Source organism: Microcebus murinus, chromosome 18, assembly GCF_040939455.1.
Source record: "Microcebus murinus isolate Inina chromosome 18, M.murinus_Inina_mat1.0, whole genome shotgun sequence".
NCBI lineage: Eukaryota > Metazoa > Chordata > Mammalia > Primates > Cheirogaleidae > Microcebus > Microcebus murinus.
Window position 1 is genome coordinate 3927119 of NC_134121.1, and position 25317 is coordinate 3952435.

The 25317-nt window shown below is 45.6% G+C and overlaps 1 protein-coding gene across 7 annotated transcripts in view; it reads right to left on the reverse strand.

Annotated features, from left to right (window-relative positions):
• Window positions 1-25317, reverse strand: part of SPECC1 (sperm antigen with calponin homology and coiled-coil domains 1) — a 277492-nt gene that overhangs the window by 101281 nt on the left and 150894 nt on the right. For all 7 annotated transcript variants that reach the window (XM_075994027.1, XM_075994025.1, XM_075994026.1 and 4 more), the window contains one exon: window positions 17244-18823. In XM_075994027.1, coding sequence (XP_075850142.1) covers window positions 17244-18823 — 1580 coding nt within the window. The remainder of the gene's footprint in view (window positions 1-17243; window positions 18824-25317) is intronic.

Consider the following 25317-nt stretch of genomic DNA (forward strand, 5'->3'; position numbering starts at 1 on the left):
CCAAGAATTCAGTACGTTAAAAATAAAAGCAAGCTGTGAGGTGAAGACATGGCTTAAACATTCCAGCATTATAGTTATTTTTAGCAGGTTCTCATAACAAAGAATATATCTTAAAGAATGATGTCCTTTGAGCAATCATTTAATCCTTCATTCAAATATTCATATACCAATAACATAGAGACATGGGCAGATATAGAATTAGGTCATTATAATAAAGTCTGAACAAATTCCAGATACATTAAAGCTGTACAGGTAGTTCTGTTAGACACCAGCAAAAGTGCAGAAGTGGCCTTACACGTAGGAAGATCTTTGGCATGTAAAGTAACATTTCTCTTGGCTTTTGGTGAAATTTCTCACTGAATTTGGTGACTATGTTTTCCATTCAATAAAATTATCTTCAATAGTGCCTCAGAAGAAGGAAAAGGCAAAAAGAAAGAATGAAAGGAAAGAAAGAAAGAATGGTAGATTATCTTGAGTGCTTCAAAACAACAGATGCAAGGGTGGAGAATGGTAGAAGAGTCGAGACCCTGCCTACCCACCTTCGACTGCGTATCCCCTAGCACTGGGGAGACTCAGCACGCTTCGCCGTGTGAGGTCCATTGGGAGGAGAACAGCCTGGTTAGACACTTTGTACGGCTTTCACGGGTACTGGAGGAGCAAAGGGAGGCTTCAGGCGTGAGGTCCGGCCCTGGAGGCACTTTTGGCCCAGAAGCACGGGGCCCACCAGGGTCTCCTCTGCAGTGGGGCTGGCAGGAGCTGACAGCTGCTGGGCTTGCAGGCCTGCCTATCCTTTCTGGCTCCAATGACAACTCTCCCTCCTCAGACCCCTGCACACTCTGTGGCCCCTGCGGCAGAGACAGCACAGCCTCACGGCCCGACACACAGGCCCGAGGCTGCGGATGCAGAGAAACTCTCCTTCCTGCACAGCTCAGCCTCGCCAGCCAGCCCCACCGAGCCTGCCTGCTAAATGCCTCATGTCCACATTCTTTCCAACCTTGTCGTCCATCCTGCCCCACTCTCTGTCCTGCATTCATTCTCACTCCACTGTAGCCAAAGCAATCTTTCTAAATGTAAATGCAATTCTGTAACTCCCTTGTTTAAAATTCCTCAGACCAAAAGCACAAACCACCAAAGGAAAAAAAAAGTAAATTGAATTTCATAAAAATAAAAGTTAAAAACGTTTGTGCCTCAAAGGAGATTATCAAGACAGTAAAAAGATAACTCAGAGAGTGGGAGGAAATATGTGAAAACTGCAAATATTTATAATTTGCAAACTATAAATAAAGGATCTATATCTAGAATATATAAAGAAGTCTTGCAACTCAACAATAAGACAAGTTGTACAATTTTTAAAAGGGCAAAGGATTTTTAAATAGTTATTCCTCCAAATAAGCACTTGAAAAAAATGCTCAGCATCATTAGTCATTGGGGAATTGCAAATCAAAGCACAGTAAGACACCACTACAGGGCTGCTAGGAAGGCTAACTGGAGCCCTCACATGCTGAGATTGCTGGTGGAAAAGTAAAATAGTGTGGCTGCTATGAAAACCAGTTTGGCAGTTCCTCAAAAAGTTAAATACAGAATTACCACATCACTCAGCAATTCCACTCTTGGGTAATATATCCAAGAGAAATGAAAACATCTTCACACAGAAACCTGCACACAAACATTCACAGCAACATTATTCACAATAACCGAAATGTAGAACGCACCCAAATGCTCACCAACAGAACAGACACACAAAGTGTGGCATATTCACACGATGGCACATTAGCCACAGGGAGAAATGAGGTATTGATCCACGCTACCACATGGATGTAGCCTGAAAACACCATGCTAATCAGTCAAAGAAGCCAAACACAGAAGGCCACACGGTGTATGATTCCATATATATAAAATATCCAGAAGTGGTAAATCTATAGAGCCAAGAAGCAGATTAGTGGTTGCCAGGGTTGGGAGGGAGGTGATATGGGAGAGTGACTGCTAATGTGTAAAGTTTTTTTATGGGGTGATAAAAATGATCCTAATTAATTGTAGTGATGGTTGCACAATGGTGTATGCTAAAAACCACTGACTTGCACATTTTATGTGGATATTTCAATAAAGCAGTTATTTTAAAATTTTCTTCTGAGAATCCCATCTTAAGGACAAAACTCAAACTGCTTGACTGGCGCCTCCTTCTGGGCACTTCCAGCGAGCGCCCTGTACCCGGGAACAATAAACTATGTGCATACTTCCTGACCTCGGACTTTCGGGCCCCAGGACTCACTGTTGTCTTCGGCAATATTCCCACCAGGCAATATTCCCACCATCCGGCCACCCATTCACCTGGTTAACTAACGCCTACTCCCTTCAACGTTCAGGTTAGAAATCAAACATTTCTTGATGACTCAGGTTTTCACTGTCAATTTCTCCATAATATTACAATCAAGTAAAGTTGTGCTAGTTCAACAGAGGCATTCAAAGGTTGTTTCCTTCAAACCAAAGGGCTTTGGCTTTAAAAAGACAATGACAGCGTGTCAGAGTCCTTTGAAGTGTTTTTCTCTCTCTTCTCTGCTTTCAGGGAGCCGGGAAGCTGTATAAATCAGTGATTAAGAGCAAGAGCGCTAAGGTCAGACTTGAATCCTAGCTTCATCAATCAATTAATTAAAATAATAATTTAATTATTCTCTGCCTGTTTGCACAACTGAAAAAATATTAATGACAGAATCTACATCTAGATTTCGGTTTCTTGAGCATCAAGGGAAAAAAAAAGAAAAAAGAATAGCAAAAGAATATTAGAAAAAAATTAAAAAAAATAAAGAAGAATCTACAGTATAAAGTTTTGACGGTTAAATGAAATTAATTGATCTAAAGGCTCTAATAGTACCTAGCACATATAAAGCACTAAAATATTAGCTTTATTATTTCAATATGATAAACTTCATTTTTGAACATATTGATATAGCAGCATCTCTTTGAATTCTGTTGCAAGTTTCTCTAACATTCATTTATTCATCGATTAGCATTTACTGAATACCTAATTATGGAAGAAATCACAATGCTGAAATTATATATAGTATAAGAATAAATAAATTTGGATTGATAGCTTAGTAACTTTACCATGAGTATGAATGTGTGTTGGCTTTGTCTTGACATCTAGATTGGCTATTACAAAACTCCCTCTGCTTTTTTCTTGGTCCTGTTGTGAACAGACACTGCAGCCAGCCAGCCATATTTTATTCTTACCGGCATAAATTTGAATTATTACTATTTCTTTTTGAAATGCTGCTCTGCTGTAAGATACTGGGCTATAAGGACAATGGACACCTTCCAGCTTCTGTTTACTGCTTGTTTGCTGACCGCAAGGCATTATGAGTATATTATGGGATGCAGAGGAAAAAGACAAAGAATGCGGAAACCGGAGTCTCTCAGCTAGGACCCGGAACAGGTTAGGGCCTATCAGGGGCAGGATGAAGTAAGAATCACTGTGGGGGTGGACGCATGACCAGTGTGTAAACAACTAAGTTATAAAAAGGGGACTAACACACAAAGGAGGGTCCCTGCCCGGAGAAGAGGCCACTGCGCTGGCACTCTGGGGGCTCGGACCCTAGCTCGAGCTAGACAATAAACTCCTTTTGATAATTACAGCCTCGGTGACTGTGTCTCTCTGTCCAGTGGCCTTGCGAATCTCGAATATAACATTTGGGGGCTCGTCCGGGATTCTTGCAGACCGCTGGATAGGACGCAGAGCCGGGGAAGGAGTGTATAGATTGGAGCCCCGGACTAGTGGACCGGCATTAGGACCTAGGCGGACGCGCTGGTGGGTCGCCGGTGGAGGCCAGACAGAGACGGCTGCTGGCCTCCTTGGAATCCCCACGGCTGACCTTGGAGCTGGAGGCTCGGTCAGAAGGGGACCAGGGAGAGATTCCGGAATAGGAGGGTCAATTTGTTTAGTTTGTTTTTTGTTTATTCGTCTGTTTAATCATTTTGTTACTTGGGCCTCATTTGTCTTGTCTTTACACCTGTGCGATTGTGCGAGTGATTCTTGTCCTGTGTCTAGGATTTCCTCTTCTTTTCAGAAATGGGACAGACTCTGACAACGCCGTTGTCTATCCTCGTGAGTCACTTTAAGGATGTGAGGGAGAGGGCTCAGGATCTGTCCTTGGAGGTTAAAAAAAGAAAGCTTATCACTCTTTGTGAGGGGGAGTGGCCTAAGTTTGGGGTGGGATGGCCCAAGGAGGGCTCTTTTGATGCCTCCCTCATCAAAAAGGTAAAAGGGGTGGTGTTTGGCCGCCACGGCCATCCCAATCAAATTCCGTACATTGTGGTCTGGCAGGGTTTGGTCCAGGACCCCCCACCCTGGCTAAAGACCCTCCTGCCTGCCCCTAAGGAAAAGGCCAAGATTTTGGCTGCTAAAGGGGTGAAGAAGGGCGAGAAGCAGGACTCACAGCCTGCAGGGCCGCCCTCTGCTGGCACCTCCCTGGTGTTGCCGGACTCAAATCTGTACCCAGATTTAACAGAGTTGGAGTGGAATGCGCCCCCGCCCTATAATTTCTCGGCTATGCGCGCCCTTCCCAGCACCCGCGGGCCTCCCCGCGGAGTCCGCGCACTCACTCCTCCAGGCCCCTCCCTGCAGCACCTGGGGGCCTCTCTGCGGAGTCCGTGCGCTCGCTGCTCCAGGCGCCCCTCCCTGCAGCACCCGCGGGCCTCCCCTCGGAGCCTGCGCGCTCGATCCTCCCTGCACCCCTCCCCGCGGAGCTCGAGCACTTGCCCCTCCCAGCGGTGCTCGACCCTGCCTCCCTGGTAGCAGCGGCGCCCTCACCTGCGGTGCCTATAGCCACAGGGGGACCAGCTTACGGAACTAGGTAGAGGACTGGACGGGCTCTAGATGCGGAGCCCGTGAGGGCACTCCCCCTGAGAGCAGCGGGACCCCCTGGAATAAATGGGGAACAGACTTACCAGTACTGGCCCTTCTCCACCAGTGACCTCTACAATTGAAAATCCCAAAATATAAATTTTTCTGAAAATCCGAGGGATTTAATTAACCTTTTAGATTCGGTCCTTTTTACACACCAGCCCACTTGGGATGATTGCCAACAGTTGCTCAAGGTACTTTTTACAACTGAAGAGAGAGAGAGAGAATCCAAGTGGAAGCACGGAAGCTGGTTCCAGGAGAGGACGGCAGACCTACCATAAATCCCCGAGTCATCGACCAGACCTTTCCTCTTGAACGGCCGCCCTGGGATTATAATGAGGCTGAAGGTAGGGCGCGTCTCCAGGTCTACCGCCAGACTGATGGCTGACCAATTTGGCTAAGGTAGGATATGTCCATCAGGGGCCTGAGGAAAGTCCGGCAGCTTACCTAGAGAGAATTATGGAAGTCTTTCGGCAGTACACTCCAATAGATCCCACCGTAGAACAGAGTAAAGCGGCCGTCATGATGGCCTTTGTAAATCAGGCAGCCCCAGACATTAGGCGAAAGGTGCAAAGAATAGATAAGCTGTGTGAGAAAACTCTACAGGACTTGCTAGAGGTGGCAGAAAAAGTATACAATAAACGGGAAATGCCCGAAGAGAAGTTAGAGAGACTAAGATTAGAAGATAGAAAGTTTCAAGCGGGCGAGGTGTGCAGGGCGAACAAATAAATGGCCAAGAACTAGGGGCAAGAGGCCGGGAGCGACCCAGGAGAGAGAGGCTAGGCAAGGATCAGTGCGCCAATTGCAAGGAGCATGGACACTGGGCTAGGAAATGTCCCAAGAGAAAGGGGGGAGGTAGGGCTGAATCCTCTGAGAAGGTTATGGTGGTGGGGCAAATAGAGGATGAATAGGGGGGACGGGGTCCGGTTCCCCTCCCCGAGCCCAGGGTAACTTTACTAGTGGAGGGGAGCCCAGTCAATTTCCTGGTAAACACAGGGGCAGAACATTCGGTGATTACTGAAACCATGGGAAAACTGTCTAATAAGACTAGCTGGGTGCAGGGGGCAACTGGAACCAAGCCCTACCAATGAACTACATGGAAAAAGTTGGACTTAAGTTCGGGACAAGTGAGTCACGCCTTCATGGTCATTCCAGAGTGCCCCGCCCCACTATTAGGGAGAGACATACTCACAAAATTAAGAGCCCGTATTTACTTTGAAGAAAAAGAAATAATAATAACTGATGATAAAGGCAACCTTATTAGCAGCCCCCGGATCACTCAAATCTTGACCTTGGCACAGGCGGATGAGTATAGACTATACCAGCCTGTGAGGGGCCAGGAAAAGGACATAGAGCACTTACTCCGTGAATTTCCCAAAGCCTGGGCTGAAACGGGAGGTGCAGGGTGGGCAAAGCATCGGCCACCTCTATACATTGAGTTAAAACCAGGGGCTGAGCCAGCCCAAGTTAGACAGTACCCCATGCCCCAGGAGGCTAGAGTGGGAATGACGCCCCACATTCGAAGGCTCTTAGACGCCGGGATTCTCCAGAGGTGCCAGTCAGCCTGGAATACTCCTTTGTTGCCAGTGAAGAAACCGGGTAGAAAGGATTATCAGCCTGTGCAGGACCTCAGGGAGGTCAACACGCGTGTCCTAGACATCCACCCTACGGTTCCTAACCCCTACACCCTACTAAGCTCCCTTCCTCCAATGCAGATTTGGTACACTGTCCTAGATTTAAAGGATGCCTTTTTCAGCCTAGCCGTGGCCCCGCACAGCCAAGAAATATTTGCCTTTGAGTGGCAGGACGAAGAGAGAGGGATCCAGGGGCAGCTGACTTGGACAAGACTGCCCCAGGGGTTTAAGAACTTGCCCACTTTGTTCAATGAGGCCCTTCACGAAGACCCGGGTGAGTACCGTGCCAACCACCCAGAGGTGACCCTGCTGCAGTATGTAGATGATTTTTTTTTTTTTTTTTTTTTTGAGACAGAGTCTCACTTTGTTGCCCAGGCTAGAGTGAGTGCCATGGCGTCAGCCTGGCTCACAGCAACCTCAATCTCCGGGGCTCAGCGATCCTACTGCCTCAGCCTCCTGAGTAGCTGGGACTACAGGCATGCGCCACCATGCCCGGCTAATTTTTTGTATATATATTTTTAGTTGGTCAATTAGTTTATTTCTATTTTTGGTAGAGACGGGGTCTTGCTCAGGCTGGTTTCGAACTCCTGACCTTGAGCGATCCGCCCGCCTCGGCCTCCCAAAGTGCTAGGATTACAGGCGTGAGCCACCACGCCCGGCCTGTAGATGATTTATTATTAGCTGCTCCAACCCTTCAGACCTGCCTGGAGAGCACCAAAGACTTGCTCAGAGTGCTAGGGGAAATAGGCTACAGAGCTAGTGCCAAGAAGGCCCAGATTTGCAAGGATGAAGTCACCTATTTAGGATATAAAATTAAGGGAGGCCAAAGGTGGCTAACAGAAGCAATGAAACAGACTGTGCTTGGAATACCCACCCCGACCTCATGTCGGAAAGTGCGGGAATTCCTGGGGTCAGTGGGATACTGCTGCCTCTGGATTCAGGGGTTCACAGAGAAGGCTCAACTCTTGTATGAGGGGTGCAAGGCAGGGAAAACGTGGAAATGGACAGTGCAGATAGAGAGTGCCTTTCGAGCCTTGAGAACAGCTATGTTAAAGACTCCAGCTCTGGCGCTTCCTGATCCTACAAAGGAGTTCCATCTGTTTGTAGATGAGAAAAAGAGAACAGCCAAGAGAGTGCTCACACAGGCACTAGGACCTTGGAGGCGCCCAGTGGCGCACCTGTCAAAAAAACTAGACGGAACTGTGGCATTGACGGAAGCCCTCCGTAGGGCCCAAGGAAAGAGGCTGACGGTATACACTGACAGTCGCTATGCCTTTGGGACAGTACACATACATGGGGCTCTCTATAGAGAGAGAGGTTTCATCACGGCAGAGGGCAGAGAAATCAAACATAAGACTGAAATACTTCAGCTGCTAGAAGCCATTTTGTTGCCAAAAGCAGTGGCAGTAGTCCACATTCGGGACACCAGAAGGGGGATTCTTTTGAAGCCCGGGGCAACCGGGCTGCAGACACTGAGGCAAAAAGGGCTGCAGAGGAACCAGCACTAACAGATGTTCTATGTTTGAGCTTGCCACCTCCTGGGATGGGAAAGATGCCCCCCCAACCGGATTATTCCAGCACGGATATAACCTGGGCCAAAGAAAAACTGCAGGCAACACAGAGTAAGGACGGTTGGCTCCAAGATAGAGAGCATCGCCTAGTAGTTCCTGAAGCCTTAGAGAACCACCTACTAGGATAGGACACTTGCACCAGACGACGCATCTGGGAAAAAGGAAAATGTTACAGTTGCTGGACACTGCACAAATCAGATTCAAATCACAAGGAAAGACATTGTCCGGAACTGCCGTGTCTGCCAGGTTATGCAGCCGGAGAGGATCAGAGGGACCCATGCAGATACCAGGGAGCGGGGAAGGCAACCAGGATTATTTTGGGAAATAGACTTTACAGAGGTAAGACCTGAAAAATATGAGTACAGGTATTTGTTGGTCATGGTAGACACCTTCTCAGGGTGGGTAAAAGCTTTTCCTACTAAAGGAGAGACTGCCTTAATGGTAGCAAAAAAAAATATTGGAGGAAATAATTCCTAGGTACAGGCTGCCAGAGAGCATAGGGTCTGACAATGGGCCAGCCTTCACAAGTCAGGTCAGTCAAGGGCTAGCCCGGGCACTGGGGGCAGATTGGAAGTTACATTGTGCATATAATCCCCAGAGCTCAGGGCAGGTAGAAAGAATGAACAGAACCCTAAAAGAGACCTTAACTAAATTGGTCCTAGAGACTGGCGGGGACTGGGTGACCCTCCTTCCCTTCGCCCTGTTCTGAGCCCGGAACACCCCTTGCCATTTGGGCCTAACCCTCTTTGAGATTGTGTACGGTACCCCTTCACCTGTAATCCCTAGGGTGAGCCCTGAGGCTCTCCCGGAACACCCTAGAGGGGTGCTGCAGGCTGTGCAAGCTCTGCAAAGTGTTCACAGCCAAGTGTGGCCGGCCCTCCAGGCCATCTACCAGACAGCTGGGCCAGGGAGCAAGAGTATTAAACACTTGTATCACCATCACCATCCAGGGGATTGGGTATGGGTAAAACGGTATAACAGTAAAACCCTAAAGCCTAAATAGAAAAGACCCTTTCAAATTATTCTTGTTACCCCCACTGCTCTTAAGGTTGACGGGGTAGCAACCTGGATCCACCACTCCCCCGTGAGACCGGCTGGTGAGGACAAGCAGAAGCAATGGCAGGACGAGTGGAGGCGACAGCAGACCTCACAAATCCACTAAGGACCAGGCTGACCCGTGTGGCATCTGCGGAGTAAACGAAACTACTGACTCAGATGCTGGTAGAACTGCTGATCGCCCTGCTAGGACTCGGACTGGGACTAGTTACCCCAAAGATTGGGACTAAGCTGCAAAGATGGGGTTGGGTATTGTTCTATGTTTCATATGCAAGTGCATTATGGATATCCTGCTCTTGGACCAAAGTTTTGCAGTTGTGATTAATAATGAGAACCCACATCTGCCATATAAACTTACATGAGAAATAACGAACTTAGAAACCCATGAGGTATACAATAGCACCTCAAGGGCAGAGCCACTAAACACCTGGTAGCCAGATTTATATTTCAACTTAGAAAAAGTCAGTCCCCTAGAAAAGCCAGCACAGACAGTAGCGATATCCTCAGGAGGCCCCGCTGCTGCCCCAATCCCCAGTTCTTGGGTAACTGGACCATGGAGGGAAGACGTGGAACGGACCTCTATGAGCCGAAATGGGTTTTATGCCTGTCTGGGATTCCGGTCCCCTCAGGAAAACCGTCAGTGTGGGGGTATTGGAGGTTATTATTGTGCCAAATGGTGGTGTGTGACCACAAATGACGAGGAGTGGAAATGGCAGGTACAACCTCTTTTCATTAAAATGTCCTATGTCCAACATTGTACTAGAGACAGGTATGCCAGAGACTGTAACCTGATATGGGTAAAACTTACAGAAGAGGGAAAGAAAGATAAAAGGTGGATGTCAGGGCTGTCCTGGGGAATATGTCTCTATCAAAGGCCATATCTCTGCTCAATAATACAAATCAAACTTAAAGTGGCTCCCATCACAGGTGCTGTAGGGCCTAACCCAGAGGTACAGGTAAAAAGGAAAAAGCAGAACAGACCAATTCCGCAACCAACAGTCTCCTCTCCACAACTCGCCAGGGCAGAAACTGTAAGTCAGGTCATCCCTAAAGGTCAGAACACCCCTGAAGCAGAAGAAGCCGAGGACTCCCTATGGAACATGCTGACAGCGGCACATGAGACTTTAAAGCATACTGAACCAGCCCTCACCGAGACGTGCTGGTTATGTTATGGTATCAGACCCCCTTTCTATGAAGCAGTGGGAATAGCTACCCCCTTTAGCCAGTCAGGAGAAGAAATTCCCAAGTCTTGTAAATGGGACCATAAGAGACCGAGACTGACTCTTCCTACAGTCATCGGAAATGGAACCTGCACAGGAAAGGTGCCCAATAGCCACAAGCAGTTTTATGCCGAGGTTCACCCTACCATGGACCGGACCAGTGGAATAAAATGGCTGGTCTCAGCACTCAACGGGTGGTGGGTCTGTTCAAAGACAGGCCTAACCCCCTGCCTAAGACTATCAGTCTTCAATGAGTCTGAAGAATACTGCATTATGGTACTAGTGTTCCCTAAGGTCATCTATCATCAAGAATACACCATCTATGCTGCTTGGACCAGAGAAGGAAAAGACTCTAACTTAATTAAAAAAAAAAGGGGGGGGGAGCCTTTTACAGCAATAACCTTGGCCACTCTTTTTGGCCTGGGGGCAATAGGAGCAGGGACAGGCATCTCATCCTTGGCAGTGCAGCAGTGCAGGGGGTTCAATAGCTTAAGGGCCGCCATGGACGAAGACATAGCCAGAATTGAGGAGTCCATTTCCCATTTAGGAAAATCCCTAACTTCGTTGTCCAAAGTAGTGTTGCAGAACCAGAGGGGGCTGGATTTAATATTCCTCCACCAGGGGGGGCTATGTGCGGCCCTAGGAGAAGAATGCTGCTTCTATGCAGACCACACTGGGGTAGTCAGAGAGTCCATGGCAAAGGTCAGGGAGGGACTTGCCCGAGGAAAACGAGAGCGCGAGCAACAACAAGGATGGTTTGAGTTGTGGTTCAACAGTTCCCCGTGGCTAACTACCCTGCTATCTACCTTATTGGGACCTATAATAGTGCTCATGCTCATCCTCACCTTTGGGCCATGTATTCTGAACAGGTTAGTCACTTTCATAAAGGAACGAATAAATACTGTGCAGTTAATGGTACTGCAGCAGCAATACCAAAGGGTGCGTCTTAAAGAAAACAGCTTAGGAATAGAAGAGATACAAGACCGTGGATACGAGCAAGAATGCTCGTAAGAACCAAGAGAAAGGGGGGAATGTAAGATACTGGGCTATAAGGACAATGGACACCTTCCAGCTTCTGTTTACTGCTTGTTTGCTAACCGCAAGGCATTATGAGTATATTATGGGATGCAGAGGAAAAAGACAAAGAATGCGGAAACCGGAGTCTCTCAGCTAGGACCTGGAACAGGTTAGGGCCTATCAGGGGCAGGATGAAGTAAGAATCAGTGTGGGGGTGGATGCATGACCAGTGTATAAACAACTAAGTTATAAAAAGGGGACTAACACACAAAGGAGGGTCCCTGCTCGGAGAAGAGGTCACTGCACTGGTACTCTGGGGGCTTGGACCCTAGCTCGAGCTAGACAATAAACTCCTTTTGGTAATTACAGCCTCGGTGACTCTCTCTCTCTGTCCTGCGGCCTTGTGAATCTCGAATATAACACTGCCAAGAGAGAGGAGCATATGCTAGTTTATTTACACTTCTGTCATGGAAAAATGGAAAACTCAAAGAGGAGGATAAAAATCTGTATTTTTTCAGCTTTGGGAACTTGGAGGAGCTTCAGAAGCAGGGCTGCACCTGGGAGGGACATTCAGAAGCAGAGGTGCTTCCCAGGGGACAGCACCCGGGCTCCCGGACCAGCACTGCAGGCAGGCGAGAGGGAGGGACGGTGTTCAGGCCTCACCTCACTGAAGGTAGTAACGTAACTAAGGAGGAAAATGAGTCCATCACAGGGGGAGGGGTCAGGCAAGGGACCCAGAAAGGGCAGCAGCTGACGCCAGGCCCCAGGAAGCAGCAGCCCCTGTGGGCTCACGGGGATTGGAGCCACAAGGTTCTGCAGATCTGGCCACGCTGGCAAGACCACCCTTCTTCAAACCACCCAACTGCCTCCACCACGCCTGCAGGGCCAGCTTTCGCCCCTCTGCACACGGTTTCAAGAGCAGAGACCAGGGTGAGGGGGATCCAGCAGACATGCCAACATGTGACTGTCATGAATTGCCCACGGCGCAACCGTCGCAGCTCAGGCAACAAAGACTGCCGCTCTGGCTTTGTCACTTAATCTCCATGAGCCTCAGCTCTTGGTGAACAGCAGGCTCTGCATGGCCAGGTGGGGCCTGCGGCCCCTCCCCAGCTGCCACCACAGTCCCCTCCTGACTCCCCCTTCCTCAGGGGCTCCCGGGGAGTTGGAAACAGGCTGTGGACAAAAGCTTCAGACACGCCTTCTTGCCAGCATGATGTCAGCCTCTGTTTCACCAAAGACAGAGGACGTTTTGTGCCAGAAAGGGGGGCACAAGTGAGGTCTGAAGCGACGAGGATTGCCTCTCCCTATTTTCAGCAAAGTAACCTCAGCCACTCTCTAACAGTAGCAAGTCATTATTCAGGCAGGAGCAGTGTCCCCTGAGGTTCCCCTCGACCTCACCAAACAGACTTGCCAACCCCGTAGAGCACCCCAGGCTGCGGGGGATGGGCCAGGGGCTAGCCGGGGCAGGCAGGCAGTCCCGGTTGCTCCGCTTCACCAAGGGCGATCTGGAGAGGCCGGGACATCTGGAGAGGCCGGGACAGCGCCCGCACAGCCACCGGAAGAGCTCTCAGGAAGTGACCCTGTAGCTGAGACTGGGAGCTTGAGGAAGGAACAGGTAAGTGAGGGAGGGCTTGGGCAGAGAGCCCGTCCTCCCCACCACGCCCCCAACAAGCACTCCGCCCGGCCCGGCCCTGGGGCGAGCGGGAGAGTTGGTGCGGGCAGGGTCTAGGTGCGGAGTCCAGGGATCAGATCGGATGGCTGAGTCCTCTGTGGGGGACAGAGGAGGCCGGAGTCCCGGCGGGAGGCCAGTGGCGCTCATCACCGCCCAAAGCCAGCGACCCCACCCCCTTTTCTCCATCCTAACAGAATCCCAATTTCTTCAAGAGTCAGGCTGTAATCTTGTGATTTTGAGAGAGGTGGGCTAGGTGTGGCCGCGTCACCTGGTTCTGACCAATCAGATACAAAGCGAAAGCTGCTGGGGGATTCTGGGGAGACATGTCCTGCCGAGAGCCCGCACACGTGGGGCCAAGGCACTTGGTGGTGCTGAGCTACCCTGCACCCTTCGCAGGAGGGCCCAAGAATCACTGAGCTGCCAGCCCCCAGCCTCGGCCCCCGGACCACTGCTAGCAACCACCATCTCGTGACCTCAGGTCTGGGCGCAGAGGGACCGTCTGCTGGCTTATGTTGCCAACAGTTGGGCTTTCTGTTTCTCACAGCTCAAAGTATCACCTGCATGGACTCCTGGACCAGCTGACTGTTTAAACCAGGCATCAAGATCTCTTAAGTCCTTTGAGGCATCCGTTTCTGATGTCATGGTTATAGGGTAATCTACTCACCACATCTTTCTCTCAAATTTTGGTTCTGCCACTGCAGACTCTGAATCAGTCTGGCTCTGGGACCAACATTGGTTACAACTGGTCATTTCACCTCTACTGGTTCTCCCCTGACCACTCACAGTGAGTGCTTATTTATAATATCCTTAATCCTCTGGAAGAAACCCAAGTTTCTGTAGAAAGAACTAAGTTTCTAAGGATACTACCTACAAGCTTTCAACCTCAGGGGGAAAATAAGTATTTTTCTTTTGAAACTTCTAGGTTTTAAGCCTAGTAAAGATATTTGAACTTAAAATCAATATCCCAAACAACTGAAAAGGTGAAAGTAAAAAAAAAAAAAGTTTAAAGCCAGATTGTGTTATAGTCTGGAAGAACAATCTATGCAACTGCATGCTGCTTGCCAGCCTGGCACTAGGAGGTGGAGGCCTTGCGATTCTGTGAAATCAGGCCTTTCCTCAGAGACATACAGAAGTATGTCACATAACCACAGATCAAGCTGCCAGCAAGATGCATATGGTGTACATCAGAGAGACTTAAAAGAATGGCAATATTAGCAAACTGCTGAATTCAAAGTGCAAGAAAAGGCCTACAAAATACATAATTACTGTAAAAGTCCTATCAATTTCCCATTTACTGTATGAGGCAGAGACCTACCTCCTATTTCATTTTATTTAATTTATTTTTTGAGACAGAGTCTCACTCTATCACCCAGGCTAGAGTGCTGTGGCAACAGCCTAGCTCACAGCAACCTCAAACTCCTGGGCTCAAGCGATCCTCCTGCCTCAGCCTCCTGAGTAGCTGGGACTACAGGCATGCCCCACAATGCCCAGCTAATTTTTTTCTATATATTTTTAGTTGGCCAATTAATTTCTTTCTATTTTTTGTAGAGACAGGGTCTTGCTCTTGCTCAGGCTGGTTTCCAACTCCTGACCTTGAGCGATCCACCTACCTCAGCCTCCCAGATTGCTAGGATCACAGGTGTGAGCCACCGTGTCCGGCCTGGTCTTGAACTCTTGACTTCAAGCAATCCTCCTGCCCTGGCCTCCCAAAGTGCTAGAATTAAGGCATGACCCACCACACCCAGCCTAGTATTTGATAATTCTAGTTAGCAGGCAATTAGACATGAGCTATATGAACAAGTTTAATTTTATAATATTAATAACAGCTTGATTTTCAACATATATGTTGTGCCTTGTACTCTATAGAAAATGTAAACACTTCCCTTTTTCTTCAAATTAGATTTATCCCAGAAGATTCTAGATTTTATTGTCTTTATTTATCCAAAGCTACAAGAAGGGGTGAATTCATACCTTTGAATGTTTTCATTATCAGCCTAGAAAGGACAAAGTTAAATGAATGAAAAATTTTGCCCAAGAAACTAGGAAGAAACCAAAGAAATATACCAAAAAAATACACCATCCTATTTTCATAGGATGAAAATAAAGGTAAAAGTAGAAATAAATTAATCAGAAATAGATTAACAGTAGAACTGATAAACTAATCCAACTAGCTCTTTGTATTCATGGAATGTGGACAGACATACTCTATTCTTCTGGACAGGAAGATTAAATATCATAATCAAGTTAATGCAAGTTTGTATGCATGCCTAAACATGTATAAACTGAGAAAAGACTGAAAGGACATATTGCAAAATGTTAACAGTTTTTCCTCTAAGCAGTGAGGTTAAAGGTAATATTTATTTTCTTTTTTATACTGTATTTTCTAAATTTTCAGTAATGAATATATCACATTATGATCAGAAAAAAATAAGCTATTTTTTAAGATGCCAAATTATTTCTCATTGACATATGTATTTAATGTAATGCTAATCAAAATATACAAGAGACAGATGAGGGACTGAGAGAGTTCTTCAAGAAAGTCCACCTGGGAGATTAAACATTTTGTCAGAGTGATTTGTAACCTTAAAGCAAAAAAAAAAAAGAATCATCTTATTCTACAAGATAACAAAACTTAATCCAAAGCTTCAATTATCAAGCTACAGTTCAAATGAGTGCCTGGCTAGTAACCTCTAAGGAAATTATTTCCATACATTCAATACAATACTTGTGAATTTAGAACACAGACAACAGTAGGAACTCTAACACGAGACACCACTATGACGGGGCGTGCGGGTGGGGGGGTGCAGCTCAAGGCAGAATTGGGCTGCGACTGACTGGTCTTAAGTTAGATGAGGCAGTAGAGAAAAATCTCCCTGGGAGCTTGTGGCATAATTTGCTTCTTGAAACAGTGACAGCCCCTGAAATAAGGTGGGAGGATTCTCTCACCCCTAAATCACTGACCCGGAGCTTGGAGGACACAGGAAACAGGAAGCTATCTCTCTGCACCTCCACCACTGCCCTGAGAGGTGGGTGGAGGGTCAGCAGTCACCACAAGTCTTGTAGCATATACCAAAATCCCAGACTGATTAAAGAATTTTTTAAAAAATTTAAAAAGTGATTATCTATTTGATTGTGGGCTGGGGAAGGTCTTCCCAACCAAAAAAAGGTTTTTTAAAAAAGGAAATAATTAACAGATTTGCATGACATAACAATTTAATATCAAGTGTTGGCAAGGGCTCAGGGAAACAAGTGCTCTAATGAACTGCTGGTGGGAACACACTGGCATAATATTGCTGAAGGGCAATCTGGCTGAACGTGTGGAAAGTCTTTAAAATGTTTATACTCTTGACTCGGTAACTCAACATCTAAGAATTTCTCCTAAAGAAATAGTCAGAGAGATATAAAAAATGTATTTACAATATTGAAAGACTGGAAAGAACATAAATGTTCAATAATATATACATGTTCAACAATAGGGGATTAGTAAATATGAAATACTTGTGTAATAAAATACTATCTGGCCTTTAATATAATGTTTAAAAGAATACTTAATGATGAAAATACACTGAGAAAAAAGTTAAACATAAAAAAAGGCAATAACATGTATAGGATAAGTCTAAATTTTTTTTAACTTGTAAGATACACATACACACACACATGAATCTGGAAGAAAACACAAAATGTGATTTGGTGGGAAAATTGGAGGTGATTTTAACTGTCTGTTACTAGAAGCTAAAAGCATGCTACCTGACAGATATGGCTAACTCTCACTTGATCTTCAAGACTCAGCTCAGCTGCCACTTCTTCTGGGAAGTCCTCCTGTCCTACCCCTCTCTCTCCCATATCATACTAAGATGTCTCTCCTCTGTGCTAGACTGGGTCTGGGCAGACTCTATGATATTCTTTATGATTGCGTTAGCCTCTCTTATTTGATTCACTACATCCCCATGACATTTTGCACTGCCTGTAGTTTCTACCCCTGTAGAAACACGGGTGTTTCATTTTTGTACCCCCAATCTGATCTGTCTGGAACCTAACAGGTCTTTAAGCTAGAATGCTAGATTCATGAAGGACAGACTGAGCAAACAGTTCTCTTTGCTCTGTGAATTTAAAGGTCAAGGAGAGAAATGTTAACAAAGATGAGCAAATACCAATTAAAGAGATGTCCCCTCTTACCTTGGCTAGCAGGCTTGCAATACGTCTAATTTCACCATTTGCCTTTAGTAATTCTTGTCTGAGCTCAGTGCAAGACCGTTCCAGTTGACCTTTCTCGGCTCTAGCCACCTGCAACATTTCCTGAACATCACAGCTCTCTGCCATGGGCCCCACGGTGCTGGTCTCTATGGGCTTCTGCTTCTCTTCCTCCACACGAGCCTTCAGAGACCCATTCTCCGCCTTCAACCCTTCCAAGGTACCTCCACACTCTTCCAAAGCATTGGCCATCACGCTGTTATTGTGCCGTTCCAGTTCCAGAAATCCATTCAGTTTTTCATTCTCTTCCTTCAGACACTGAATCATTTCTAAAGCTCCTTGATTTTCTTCCTCCACCTTCCGCAAGCTGCAGGTCAACTGCTGCTGAATGTTGAGCAGCTTCTCCCTCTCAAAGCGGCCCTGCTCAAGGATGTCTGTGCACTTCTGCTCCAGCTCCAGGATTTTCCCTTCTTGAGTGCTGGGCTCTTCATTCTTTACTCGCTCTTGTAAAAGATTTATCAGCTTCTCGTTTTCCTGACTTAGCTGCTCTGCCCTCTCTCGATGCTGATGAAAGGATGTCTCTAACATCGTCTTCTCGTCCACCAGTTTCTCATTCTCGGCCGTCAATTCCTGCACCATCTGTTGCTGGTCTGACAACTCCTGCAGAGTGGCCTGCAGCTCCTCTGCGGTGCTGTGGTGACTTTCTTCCATCTTTTGAATCTTCTCTGTGAGGGATGCCAGGGCCAGCTCGCTTGCGTCGTGTGGGGAGCTCCCAGCAACGGAACACTTCGAACTCTTACAGGGGTCACTAGTGGAGGACAGGCGCCTCGAGGGGGTATCTGCTGTAATGTGCTCAAAGTCAGAGGCATCTGGTGACAAAGAAGCTTTGGTGACGTCGCTGCTCGAGGAACCTGACGTCCGTAACGCATTTCCATGGATGTTTTTTTTATACTCGTCAATCTCACTCGACAGCTGATCTCCAGCAGGGCTTCCGAAGCTCGACTCCTGAGTTATGGATGTCGGGCAGCTGCTGTCACAGGTGTGACTTGCTGCCCCTTCTGAATTGGGGGATTGCTCAAGATAGGTCAGTTTCTCCTTCAAGATCTGGTTTTCCTCCTCCAGATGAGCAAGCTCTTTCTGAAAGTTCTTGTTCTTCTCCTCAAGAGCTCTTATTAAAGGTTCTGTGTCACCAGGGGAGACTGATGTTCCATCTACATTTGGGCCCAAAGCATCAGTCCCTTCGGTGTTCAGAGTCCTTTTCTCTTTGCATTTCTTTAGTTCACTTCGAAGCCTGTTAATTTCACTATCTTTTGCTTTGGCTTCTGCCAAAAGTTCCCGAACCTGGGACTCAAGCACAGCCTTTTCTCCACTTTCATTCTCTTGCTTGGGCTTTGTGGAAGCAGTCCTCAGGTGCCGGGTGGGGGTGGGAGTGCTAGGAGAAGTTGGGCTGGACACCGGTTTCCTGGGGTTGGAGGGAGCACGTGACACAGGCCTCTCTCTCGAGGCAGTTGCTGAAAATTCCCGTGGTGCTGGAATGCCTGTCCGTTTGGTTGTTGTAATGGCCCCTTAAAGACAGAAAAAGAAGAAGAAAATGGAAAAAAGCAAGCACTTTAATGAACAAAACCCAAATGACTTCAAATCACATGGCACAGTTAGTGGACAGTGTGGCTGTCACCCCTCATCCGCTGCCTCCGCCTGTGGGTGAGGTCCCAGCTCCGACTGGGGCAGCCCGACTCCCGTGGGAGCAGTCGGAACACGCCCACGCGAGGCAGCCTGTGGGTGAGGTCCCAGCTCCGACTGGGGCAGCCCGACTCCCGTGGGAGCGGTCGGAACACGCCCACGCGCGCCGCGGGCTGGGTCAAGGCACAGGCACACACCTCTCCTAGGGTCAGTGAGACAGAGCAGAGGTTTTGTGGGCAAGCTGTCGAACATCGCCAGGCAGGAGAGAGACCACGTGGGTGTGGGGATGGCTGGCAGCCACCCTGCCCTCACAAGGGAGTACAAACAGCAGCGTGGAAAGAGAAAAGCTAAATCCTTAATGGCACTGCTGAGTCGCTAAATCTAATCAACCCTGAAGCTTGGCCTGCTGTTGGCCTCCCAGTTATACAAGCCAGTAAATACCCTTCATGTAAGTCACCTTGAGAGTTCAGTTTTCTGTAACTTGAAATTTAATACATCTGAACTGATAATGTGGGCAACTAAACAACAGCCTTTTGATGAAATTCAAGTTCATTGTGAATTTCTCAATAAATACTTTTAAAAAAATCATTAACATATTTTGATTGAGCACAAAAATTTGATTAAGAAATGAGAAGAGGGAGGGGGAGGGGGGTGGGTATATACATACATAATGAGTGAGATGTGCACCATCTGGGGGATGGTCATGATGGAGACTCAGACTTTTGGGGGGGGGAATGGGCATTTATTGAAACCTTAAAATCTGTACCCCCATAATATGCCGAAATAAAAAAAAAAAAGAAATGAGAAGATACAAATAATACTAAAGAGAGACTGATCTGATCCAACGATATATCACTTTTAACATAAGTGTAAGTGGTGTGCTCACGTGTATACATAGAGAAACAGGCACAAATGGGGGCCTGGCGCAGTGGCTCACGCCTGTAATCCTAGTACTCTGGGAGGCTGAGGCGGGAGGATCACTTGAGCTCAGGAGTTCAAGACCAGCCTGAGCAAGAGCGAGACCCTGTCTCTACTAAAAACAGAAAAGCTAGGCAAACATGGTGGCAGGCGCCTGTGGTCCTAGCTACTCGGGAGGCTGAGGTGGGAGGATTGTTTGAGCAAGGAGTCAGAGGCTAAAGTGAGCTATGATCAGGCCACAGCACTCCAGCCAGGGAAACAGAATAAGACCCTGTCTCTTAAAAAAAATAAATTAATTAAATAAACATCCTGAATCTTGATGATGCAAAAGCTGAAGGCATTCATTGTTAAACACCTACTACAACTGAGTCATTTGAAACTTTGACTTCATAAAGTCTAAACTGTCATATTAATATGTTTTTAATTTTTAGAAGTTTTTAAATTAACTTTTTAAAATTAAGTTCCTGGGAAGCTATTAATAAGAGAACTATAACAGACTTCCAATACAGTTGACCCTTGAAGGACATAGGGGTCCGGGCACTGGCCTCCCGTAAAGTAAAAAAATCTATGTATAACTCTTGACTCTCCAGAAACTTAACTACTGATAGCTCAATGTTAACCAGAAGCCTCAGCAATAACAAACATTCATTAACACATATTTTGTTTATGTATTATATACTGTATTTGTATAATAAAGTAAGCTAGAGAAAAGAAAATGTTATTAAGGAACTCACAAGAGAAAATACATTTACAGCCCTGTACTTTTATTTATTACTACTATAAATTGATACTGTCTGTTTGCAAGATGAATTGTCTGTTTGAAATGGTGGCACCCACAATTGTGGGCCTCAATCTAAGGTACACGGCAAGCAAGTCAACTTTTCTTGTAATGTCATGACTTTTCTCTGCTTCTTGGGAAGCACTTCCAACATCATTAGTGGCACTTCACATGGGTTCCTTGGAGTTATTTGAGGTTTATGATATTGCACTAAACATGATTAAAATACATGAGAACTTCAAAAGATCACTTTTTACTGCAATCTACAATTTACTAGAGAGGCAAACTGCTCACCTTGACATAATTAGTTCACAGGGCATTTTAAGCAGGTACTCCCAACATTTGAGCTCACCACAACTGTAATAGGAGGTGGCTATGAAATTATTACAGCAGTACAGGATGTCCTACAGTTAGTTTATGCAGTTATGATTTAATATTGTATCTTTACGTTTGTTTACATTTCTCTTGACTACAAATGGTGCCATGTAGGGTCTCTGTTTGCATGGGTAAGTTGTGGCAAATTTTAACTTTTTATAATAGATTTGTGCATATCTTACGGAAGTAAATGATCAAACTGATTAGGATCTACATATATTTTATGCATTCATGACATACCTAACTTTTTCTCAATTTTTTTTGATAACCAGTTCAAACCAGTGTTGTTCAAGGGTCAACCGTACTTTTTCATGTCCAGATGCTGCACTTGCAATATACTGCACAGTCAGTAAAGAAAAGATTCATTTAATTACTCTTGTGAAATGAAGATTAAAACCACCAAGCAATAAAATGTTTTAGTAATTCCAGTCTCTAACATGAAGTCATTTGGCAAGGACCATGATAAAAACCGGAAGAGAACTAAAGTTTCACCACAACTGCAGCAGAACAGGCAGACTCACCATCCGTCTGCCATTCCTAGTAAAACCACAAATAAGGCTCCTTTTGTTTTCTTTCTATTTTTTAAACCTCCAGTTATTTGTTGGTTTTGAAGATGGGAAGAGCTAAAATAGAACAGATGAACTCTGTCCGTATTTCTAGCTACAGTTTAACTCCTTCCTTTTGCTGCCAAATGATAGTCAATTCTTCCCTTAAGTGTTACTTATCTAAACGGCTAGGAATTTTTAAAAAACATTAATTCAAAGTATATTTGTGAAATGCATCCAGCTGTGCATTATGGAAATATACATTCCAGTTGTATTTTTTACTACATCTGTTCTTTTTCCTCTTTTGACTACATCTGTCTTTCCTAAAAGGAACCTTCCTTGCACACATCATTTCAGAAACTGTAAGGATCAGAGGTCAGGTTCAGAGAAAGTTGCTAAAATTCATCATCAGACCAAATTGCAGCCAGTGCCTGGCTGCCCCCACACCATCTGAGCCCAGGTCTCCGGCCCGACACCCTTCTTTGCAGGCACTGATGGAAGAGCAGGAGCAGCCCTACTGCTCATGGTGCCATGGATTAGAAGGCTTCTACCAGTAGAGTCTCCTTCAAGCCCTGGGAGGTAAGCCTTAGCGCTAACCAGTGCATTCTGAAGCCCTGATGCTGGCCATGTCACGTGCACGGTGCCGTGGCCAGGTGACAGCAGAGAGTCGAGAGGAGCAGCAGAATGAGTCTGGCTCTATCAGCACCACAGGTCTCCTGTCCCCTCCAACCCATTCATCACCTGTTCCTACCACCCCACTGAGGCTCACTGGCTGACTCCAAAAAGCTAAAATAAAAGCAAGCTCCACCTCATAATTATAAAGACAACAAAACAACAACAACAAAAGAAACATGTCTGATTTGTTACATTTTTAAATGACAATGAAAATTATATTGTGGTGGATCATAAGCACATCAAACTAAGTATTCATAGACATACAAAATAGGAACACAGAATATTGAGAACAGCTGAATATTAGGCTAGGTTGATTGATAATTTTTGTCTCTTTCTTACAGTTACATTTGTTCAATAAATTAAAAACCAGAAGGTAGCCAAAGATTATATTTAAAAAAAATACACTAATCACCAGGGAGATGCGAATTAAAACCACGATGAGAGATCACCTCACATCTGACAGAATGGGTACTATAAGTAATAGGAAAGATAGCCAGGAGTGGTGGCACATTGCCTGTACCATGGGTCTTAGCCACTTGGGAGGCTGAGGCAGGAAGATCACTTGAGTCCAGGAGTTCAAGGCCAGCCTGGGCAATACAGAGAGATACCATCTCACAAAAACCAAAAATAAAACCAAAACCAAAACAAACAAAAAACCATGAAAGCTAATTATTGGTGAGGATGTGGAGAAAAGGGAACCCTTGTATTGGTGGGAATGTACATTAGTACAGCTATTATGGAGAACAGTATGGAGGTTCCTCAAAATATTACAAATAGAACCACCATATGATCCAGCAATCCTATTACTGGGTATACAGCCAAAGCAAATAAAATCAGCATGCCCAAGATAAATCTGCACTATCATGTTCACTACACTGTTATTCACAATAGCCAAGATATGGAATCAACCTAAGTATTCATTAATAGATGAATGGATAAAGAAGAAAATGTGGTCTATATAAACAATGGAATACTATTCAGCCTTAAAAAGAGAAGGAAATTCTGTCATGTGTGATAACATGATTGAATCTGAAGGACATTATGATAACTGAAATAATAAGCCAGGCATGGAAAGACAAATACTGGATGATCTCATTTATATGTGGCACCTAAAAAAGTCGATCTCATAGAAGCAGAGTAGAACAGTGGTTACCAGGCGCTGTGGGAAGGAGGGTGGGGCTTGGGGAGATGTTGGTCAAAGGGTATAAGACTTTAGTTAGACAGAAGAATAAGTTCAAGAGACGTACATCAGGTGACTATAGTTAATAGCAATGTATTGTATACCTGAAAATATCTAGGAGAGTAGATTTTAAGTGTTCTCACCACAAAAAATGGTAAGCATTTGAGGTGATACATGTGTTCAACAGTTCAATTTAGCCATTCTACAATGTATACATGTTTCATACAATTCCGTACAACACATTGTGCATAATATATAAAATATTTGTCAAAAAATAAATTTATTAAAAAGTTTGAAAATTAAAAAAATAAACACAGGAGGGAAAAATCCTATCAATAATATACAGACAGGGGGTGGAAAAAATAAGTCTTTTTTTTTGAGACAGAGACTTGCTCTGTTGCCTGGGCTAGAGTGCCGTGGCATCACCTAGCTCACAGCAACCTCAAACTCCTGGGCTCAAGCCATCCTCCTGCCTCAGCCTCCCAAGTAGTTGGGACTATAGGCATGTGCCACCATGCCTGGCTAATTTTTTCTACATATTTTTAGCTGTCCAAATAATTTATTTCTATTTTTAGTAGAGACGAGGTCTCACTATTGCTCAGGCTGGTCTCGAACTCCTGAGCTCAAACAGAAAAAATAAGTCTTTACAGAGAATAGAAAGTATGGATCAGACAAAGAAACACTGTTTTAAGTGGTGATTCTCATGAGCTGAACATAAAATACTTTTAGTCCTTTTTTTGGTCCCCCATCTGCCCCAAAGAATAGAGATGTGGGGCTGTTCTTAGTAGGTCTTCTCCCTAATGTGAACTGACAAAGGAAATGGTGACATTCTGAAATAAATGAATCATTTATTCGTTCAACAATTACGCTCCCACCTGCTCTGTGGGAGACAGACAGGAGATGCAAATGAAAAACTGCTGTCACAAAATTGCTGTCTTTCTTCCTCAACACAAAATAACTTGCCCATGCAGTTTCTACAAACCTAAAATACTAGGATTTTTGTTTTAAATCGTTTCCTCAAAGAGTTCTAATAATTTCTTCATTGTTGACTCTAATTTTTCCCTTAATCTTCACCTTCTCAACTTTTCAGTGGCTGCTAACTTCACAGACCTTCCTTCCGTCATTCTTTTTATCTGTTTCTGACAGTAGCACCAGCCAATTCTCAGGTTCCTCTATGCAAGGAACCTTGAAAATCTTATTTAAAATTTCCTCGTTCCTTCTTTTTGCAACCAACTAGTCAGTCAGTAAATCCTATTAATGGCTTTGGAAATGTTCCCTTATTTTCCCTTTCTTTTCCTTTTGGTCTGAATCCAGTCCAGGTCCTCAGAATGTTCTAATTTTTTGAAACTGTTTTCTCACAGGTCTTCCTGATTCCAGCCCCTCCTACCTTCCGGACACGCTGGACCAACACCCCTTAAATATCTCGTTTGTGTTTCTGTTCCAGAATCTGCGAGCATTTCTTACCCCTGCTGCACCCACCTCAGACTTGTTCCCTGGCCTGTCAAGGCCACACGTCATCTCATCCCAGTCAAGTCTCCAACTTCACACACCTTCTGTGTCCTTTGCTCTCCAACGTGCTCACTCACTCCAGTCAGGACCCTCACGTCCCCGACAATCCTGTGGCACATTCCCTTTCCACTGGACCCTTCACACTAGCATTTAACAGGCTTGATTCTCTTCAGTTACAAAAAGTCTGGAATCCACATCTTCCTCCAGCTATTACAAATCTCATTCATCTCTTCCCCTCACATCGAAATCCTCAAAAGAGCTATGTTCACTGGTTGTCTTCATTTCTTCCCTTTTCACTTATTCCTGTACCCACGCCCAATACTGGACCAAAACACTGTCCGCTGAGTCATCAGTAAGCTCCCTCTGGTCTAAACTCATGGATATTTTCAATCCTCTCAG